The sequence below is a fragment of the Castanea sativa genome, chromosome 9 (assembly GCF_040712315.1).
Source record: "Castanea sativa cultivar Marrone di Chiusa Pesio chromosome 9, ASM4071231v1".
Classification (NCBI taxonomy): domain Eukaryota; kingdom Viridiplantae; phylum Streptophyta; class Magnoliopsida; order Fagales; family Fagaceae; genus Castanea; species Castanea sativa.
Window position 1 is genome coordinate 40,813,027 of NC_134021.1, and position 7,834 is coordinate 40,820,860.

The window sequence follows — 7,834 nt, forward strand, 5'->3', positions numbered from 1 at the left end:
TTATAGTCAGACTAGTGATTGTTAACTTGTCATTGGACCATGGACCTGAAGCTCTAATTTGGTATTAGATGGGTCATACCAAGAAGAATCTTATTTCTTTAGAGTACTGCTTGTAAGTTGTCTGAGACCATCTAAAACATACATAAAAAATTGAAGAGAATATTCACCTTTTAGCTGTCCCTTGGTATTATTTAGTTTAATGTTTAGTACAATAAAGAAACCAAGAACTTCTTCACAGTTGTTATGTCATTCTATTTTATTATATGAACGCACTGAGATTCAGTTCATAATATTGCTACAGTAGACTAACATAGTAACATGTGCCAATGGCTGTAAGTTTCAACAGGACATATAAACAAAACAGTATATAGTATTTACCCACATTATATATGAATTAATGAAATCCTTAACGACATGATACTTATGTTACAAAATCACATTCAAAAGGAAAATAATCTCAGAGTTGATCATGTTCTCCAGCACGTGCTTTTGCTCCAGCGCGCACAGATCTGATTCATTCATTGAAAAATAAGCACGACATTTTCAACTATGGTGTTTATATGCTGATGAACTAGATGCATGATTAGGATTACAGAATAAACAGCTTTATGCATCACTTCTACCATTTTGTGGAAGGTATTGTCCCACGTTTCAATGGCTACAATGAAGTAACCAATGGTACAATAAAGAATCATTGAAGCAAAATGGCTCTCAAAATCAACTATCTACAGCATGCTTGTTGATACAATCATCTACGACAGAATGGTCATCAGTGATACAATCCGGAATTGTCCCATCTGGAATGTCAGCTGTAATGACATTATCATCGCCAAATTCTGATCCAGAACTGGCATCAATCTCCTTTTCAAGAGAGTCAAGTTGAACACATTCAGGAACGTCACTGTTGTAACTTTCCGTGTCATGACTTCTAGTTGATGCTGTTAAATTTTCTTTCTTGACAACATTGAACACAATCCCATTATGAGTCCTTTCAGGCTGTAAAAGATCACCTTCATTCACCATTATGCTAGGACCATTAACGGTGACTTTATTGCCAAAATCCCTCTGATCAAATTCTGTGCTTTCTGAGCTTCTATCGGGTGTTGTCACCCTTGGGCTATGATAATATTGATTGTTGGCGACTATTTGTAATGCAAAACCTCTGTTCATCTCAGTATCCATATCCAAATTTTGGACAAAGTGTATAAACTTTTCTGCCGAAGTTGTCCTCATCAAGGGCCCACCAGATCTTGTCCAAGAATTTAACTCAACACTTTCAGATTCACTATCACTTCCATCATGCATATTCCGGTAAGTTCGCATACTTTTGACAGGACCTAATCCAGTGGATCCACCAACTCCATGATGAAATGAGGAAGCAACATCCGCAAGGTCTTCTTCAAGGGATCCAGTTGAATTCTCTCGTGCGATGCAATTCCAAGAAGGAATTCGTCTTGAACCACTAAATTTTGTGGTGCTGATTAGGCCATGAGAAGAAGCAGCAGCTCTCTCAGCACTCCTTCTGAGTCTACGCATGTGGTTGAGAATTGCGACACACTCATCAAGGACAAGCTCAATCCCACAGTTCGATTTTATGGCAGAAAGCTTCTCCCAAGTGCACCTTCTCCCTTGGTTTGCTGCCTTTTGGAGCTCCACATAAGATGGGTTTTGTAGAATTTTTGAATACTGGTACAAGATACAAGGATTGGAAAGAATAATTACTAGTCAGTTCCATCTTAAGAATTCTGCAATTGATAAAAACAAATGGAATTCTAAAACTAGGAATTAGATGCCTATATACTTGTTATACTGTTTCTTTGCCTATACCTGAGCAAGTGTGGCAGGCATAACAACGGTGACATCACCTTCCCAATCTTGAGCAAACAGCTTGGCAAGTCCCCCCAAAGGAAAACCAAGTTCCAATATCTGGTTGCATCTATGTTTCACCTCCATCTCAGCGAGATGAGCAAGCTACATTGTAAAAAGTGAAAAAGGTTTATTTTCAATCTACACAACTGTCAAGAAAAGACAAAACAGATTCCATAACTGAATCAAACAACCACTAGGCATGGACTGAGGAGCTGATTATTCCTACCAACGTTCTAACAATACCAATTAGGTGCTGTAAATCAAACAACATGAGACACATTCAAATTGTCTCTAAAATATTTTGAAAAATACATTTTAGCTGGAATCTATTTAAGAGGAGGTTGACATCCATGGTTCAGAAAATATGTATGTTTATTGTGCTATTACATTCCCTCCAAGTGTAAATGCCATGACATTCCTACCAAGTGTATGGACTCTGTGTATCTCATAAAAACAGATCCCTGTGTATGCACATCAAAAGTGGTGTCAGCGGGGCCCTTTACCATTTATTTTGCCTCAACATATGATGCAGTACATTGGCAGGAAAATAGAGATAAAAGAGGAAAAGGAGATAGACAGAACAAATCCTAAGCTTCACCACCTAGAATTTGCTTGAAAACTCTAGGCATCACCACCTAAGGGTGCTTGGAATCACCAAGTAAAGAGAACATTCTCTAATCATAAAATTCTTATTCAAATGGTAATGTCCTTCACGATTACAAGAGTCACTATTTTAAAAGGGATTCCAAGATTACATCAATGTGGAAATATCTAATCAAGCCACAATTAAATCCCATAAAAGCCTCAACAACTTTAAAGACCAAATTCAAAAAGAAAACTAATTCAAAAATCAAATATGGTATCTCAAAGGAAAGCTGAAACAATAAAATTTGAAATAATTTTGGTGCTCCTTGCATCATATTCCCCTAGTTAGAGATAACTCGACCTCAAGTTTTGAAGGCAAATTTTGGCACTTGGCACTTGCACCAACTCTTGAAGCATATCTTTTTTTACACTAAAAATATGGCAGCTTTTTGATCCACCATATTAAATGTATGTGGAATGATAAAATTGATAGGTGGAGTTACTGGAGTATTTGATGCAACCTTATCTTACTCTGTAGTGAGCACCATCAAATCAAGCATTTTCACATCATCCATCATGGATAGTTCCAATAGTGACTCTCCAAAAGGTTGAATTGGGTCTACTACACATGGTTTAGATTGTATGAACTGTACATTAGTTGACATTAGTATTTCTTTTTCATCACAAAGTTTTCTGGGGCCTCAACATTGTTGTCTCTCATGTGTGAAGCTTTACCCTCAAGCTTGTTGGGAGGTTTTTGAGTGGAGGCCAGTAAAGCAAAGGATGAAAGAGTAAACATGTAGAGAACATAGCCAAATATCTCTTTCCCTTTTTCATATTAGATACAGAATGAGGAGATGGGTTTGGAGGGGAGGAAGGGCCAGTTTATAAAAACATGTCACCAAGGAATTCTGAAAAAGAGAGCTTTATTCTTTTGTTACTTAGTAGCATGATTCATAAGATTATTAACAAAGGACCAATCCCAATAATGTTCATCAAAATATCAGGACACTAGTGCTAGAAGGTCAAAATATATACCAGACTTTAGTCCAGCAAAGATCAGGAAAACCAGATTTCGCTAGTCCATCTAAAATATTGTCAAAAAAACACAGCAGTGGCCAACAAGAGTACACAACACATGCACTGAAATTCCATACTCATGCATGTTGGGGAAAAGATGAAGAGAAGACAAGATCATTATCATATTGATCTTTTGTGGGCCATAAATAATATAATAAAGAAAATTATATACAGAAGCAGAGTTATCAGCAAAGAAAAACACAGAATAATCAAAACTGATTGAAATTCCAAGTCAACATATACACACCTTGGCCGCAAAGTTGCCTCCAATAGCTCTCACAAATTCCTTTAGCCTCAATAATGGTGCAATATGAGGATTTGCCTGACTGACAATAAAATGATTCACATTGAACAGTTCTTTCAATTGTATCATAGGTAAATCAATCTCCAGGCTACCATCCCTCCATCGACGGGTAGTGCCTGAGCCCTCCTCTGGATCCAAATTAAATGGTGGGTGATAAGGAACAATATCTCCACTTCTATCCTTTGCCATTAGCTCCTGAGCCTCAAAGAGACCAGGGAAGGCACAAGAAGCAGTCACTGCACTCCATATAACAACATGAGGGGAAGTCAAGTAGTTAAGGCATCTAGGTGGCTCATGCTTCCTAGGGGAGCAAACTGTTATCCCAAGTATTCGACCTGTCATATCATACGCTTCTTGAAATGTAAGGTTACTTGTTAGATGCCTTAACATCTTCTGCAACTGCCTGATCTCGTGGACAGCCCCTTGTGTCATCACCCGCTTCACGACTGTAAAAATCCCACCCATCTGATCAAAAAACTGCAATGAGTGCAAAGAATCTTCAAAAAAACTTTGCAGCTCTGGCCAAGACCTAGTGGCGACCACAGCACACACAATGGATCCTACACTAGAGCCGGCAACTATCCTAGGCAAAAGCTTATGCTCTACGAGTGTTCGAGCCACACCAACATGAAAAGATCCAAGGGAAGCACCCCCACTCAAAAGCAAAGCTGTCCTCCCAAAGGCATGTCTTGTTTCATGCAGGAAAGCAAGCTTCTCTTCTAATGATAGCTCCTCTGAATCTGAATCACAAACCATTCTTAACTGAGTTGAGACCTCATCAATGTATTCCTTTATGAGTTTCGGCACATGAAGCCTACCCTTGTGAAGTTCAGGGTTGCACATATTACCAAGGTTTCTGACAAGATCAGCTCGCATGAAAAATACAATATCCCTCAGCGATCCCTCTTGGCGACGATGGCGGAGCTCTTGAAGCTTGTTTGACACCAATTCTACATCAAACAGGTCTGATTCATTCATCTTTGGGGTCTCTTTATCTAGCATCTTTGCAGCATGAGCCCATTCTTCATATGTCAATGCAGTTCTCATCATATTTCTCCAAAAATTCCTCCGATAAGCCATTTCGGCCCTCTGTTTAACATTTGCGTATCGTTTCAACAAAAAGGCAACTATTGTCACCATTGCCAATATCCCCTGTGGGTTTCGGGGATGCAACCATGCTGCCATGGGTGTGACAAAGTCCCTAAATCTATAGATGAGATGCAACAGCAAATGAAATATTTGATGTCTCAAATGTGAGACTGACTTGCAGAATAAAACTCTGAAAGCTATTGTCCGACCAATAATGGATGAAGGTCCAATTTTAAAAGGATCAACACTGGCATCATTACTAATATCCATATCTTGGTTAATAAAACAGGTCTGTGAATAACTGAGTGGTTATGTCACAGCTCAATCTACAGAGCTGAAGAAATATAATAAAGGTCTACAAAAGAACTAGGAAACTATGATATGGACAGTCCTGGCAAGCTAAATCTCAATAAAAAAAAATCTATAAAGATGTAAGAAGAAAATAGCTGAATTTGTATGCACAAGATGATAGTGAAAAATGGGTTTGTCTCTTCAAACTAGAATTGAACTTCAATAAATTGATTTCTCCTATAATTTTGTCAAATGCTCAATCTGCTTACATAATAGGATTTTGAAAAAAAAAAAAAAACAATAAATGTTGTTGCACCCTATAAAAATCAGTAATTTTGATCAAAGATCTTCACAAAGTCAACAACAAGAAGCCTAATTGCACAAATTAAAGTACAAAATATGGATAAAAGTAACAGATGCCAACCTCTTGATCCTGAACCAAATTACAAAGCACATAAATTGACCTCAAATCCTCAAAACTTCCATTCGGGATATATATCAGAAGCCCCCCCAAAATTGAAATATCTAATGAAACCCTCAAAGCTCCAAACTTTAGTTTCCCAATTCCACACTCCTCACCCAGAAAAAAACAACTTGGTCAAAGACAACCTCAACCTTCCAAATCCAAATGGTGCTTCAAAACCCAGATGGAAAAAACACAAATTTCGACCTTTAATCCCCACAATCAAAATCAATAGCCAAATGGGTCATCCAAATCAGAACCCAATACTTAATATAATCCCAAGATATCAAAAAAGCTGTAGAATTTGAAAACAGAGAGATATGTGAGAGGAATTAATATTACCAGGAAAATTGAATTCTTGAAAGCATTGGGATCTGAAAAGAGATAATAAAAGTTAAAGATAGCGATATGGGGACGCCGACTTCTGAATGAAGATTAGGATAAAGCTACTGTATTTAACAAACGTGGAACAGGATAAGGAAGAGAATGGGCGGGTTCTGGACAGCAACAAATATTTTTGGAACTTTGTATTTAAAGACATCAAAATATTGAAACTGCAAGTAACAAAGTTCAACGTAATGTTTCCTTAAATACTAATACGATTTTTTTTTTTGGGATAATTCAAATAGAAAATTGATGTCAATTGTTTTAAGAAATATTTTTGGAAACATTTTTATCGGAAATAAAAAATATTAACAGATTTTGTTTTTACTAATTTTGTATATTTTCTATAAAAATGATATAAAAACTTTTCTACGACGTTTTATTAATAAATGTTTTAAGAACATTTAGTAATCGGACCCTAATGTTATTAGATGGAAGTGGAATGATTTATATTCTAAATGTTTTTCGTGGAAAATATTAGAGTTATCGATTAAAATATAAGGTATTTGATTCAATATGACTTGTTGTGATTGGTACATAATAAAGTTATTTATATTAATGATAGACTCATATAAAGGTACTATAATGCTATCTTACTTCTCAACACATAATAAAAAATGGTAAAATATACTGTGTTCTCTTAAAAGTACATTCTAGAAAAAAGTACTGGATATTACATTAATCTCTTAAAAAAACATTTTAGAAAAATACTGAGTGATATTAAATTAATCACAACCAGGAATTTGAACAACGTACGTAAGATTTCATACAAGTTGTCAATATAACAAGATGGCTGTCACTCATTGGCTTCTTATGCTTATTTTGTCGTTGAGATTCACAGTTTGTTGCCCTCTTATTCACTGATGTAACAGTTTAGGACTAAGTAAGTGTTTAGATACAGAAAATTTCTCTCAACATTTGCATTTAGTGTTTGTCAGTGGGTTATGTGTATTATTCACGAGACTTACAACTCTCTTTTTTCAAATAAAATTTCATTAAAAATAGGTCCTGTGATATTATTTATATATTTAAAAATTATTTTACTACAGTATCTAAACAGATCCAAGTGTTTTTCTTTTGGCAAAAGCAACACTTGATGGTTTTTATTTTTTATTTTTTATGAACAGAAACGTTTGACGGTTGACAGCATATATTGAATGTGTTTGGATAGTGCGTCCACGTCCAGCGTCTGGGCTCCTCCTTTTTTTTTTTCAGCGTGTCTGTCACTGTTCATTGACCATAAACAGTAATTTTAGGCCAATGAACAGTAATTTTTGGCATAAACAGTACTTTTTACACATTTAAAAATTATTTTACTACAGTATTTTCAGTTTTCAGTTTTCAGTTTTCAGCAATAAGTTCTATCCAAACACACTCATTGTTTTGCTAAATATTAACAGTTGTATCAACGCTTGACAGTTGACAGCATATATGTTACAAAAGCTAAATATTAACACATGACACTTAGGAAGATCTGGTAATATGGAGTTGTTAGACCGACAGGGCTTGGTTTCTCAGGTGGAGTTGTATTCTGGTTTGATTGTCTGGTTTCTGTTAGAGGAATCACGCTCACTTCTTTCTACTGGCTACTCTGGCACATGATGTAAGCTAGTTTGTTATAGTTATTCCGAGATAATGAAACAATTTCTACAATTTTATAATATAAAGTATAAACTAAAAAAAAAATAGTAACAGTTTGTTATCGTAACAAGGAAAAATAAAAATTAAAAGAAGAAAATGTTGTGCCATTTATTCAAAGTGTTGCGTAA

General features: G+C 35.8%; 1 protein-coding gene across 1 annotated transcript; it reads right to left on the reverse strand.

Annotated features, from left to right (window-relative positions):
• Nucleotides 1–463: 463 nt before the first annotated feature.
• On the reverse strand, nucleotides 464–6,111 carry LOC142610303 (triacylglycerol lipase SDP1). Its single transcript, XM_075782089.1, has 3 exons — nucleotides 3,782–6,111; nucleotides 1,828–1,971; nucleotides 464–1,686 (listed from the first exon to the last, which is right to left on the reverse strand). Exons 1-3 carry the CDS (start codon nucleotides 5,195–5,197, stop codon nucleotides 718–720), a joined length of 2,529 nt encoding a protein of 842 aa, XP_075638204.1. The 5' UTR covers nucleotides 5,198–6,111; the 3' UTR covers nucleotides 464–717.
• Between the last annotated feature and the right edge of the window lie 1,723 nt (nucleotides 6,112–7,834).

Excerpts from the sequence above, each read along its gene's own strand:
- LOC142610303 (XM_075782089.1), bottom strand. The coding sequence starts at position 5,197 with ATGGATATTAGTAATGATGCCAGTGTTGATCCTTTTAAAATTGGACCT. Across the intron at positions 1,972-3,781 it reads GAGGCAACTTTGCGGCCAAG|CTTGCTCATCTCGCTGAGAT; the intron begins GTGTGTATATGT and ends TTTACAATGTAG. Across the intron at positions 1,687-1,827 it reads TGCCTGCCACACTTGCTCAG|TATTCAAAAATTCTACAAAA; the intron begins GTATAGGCAAAG and ends ATCTTGTACCAG.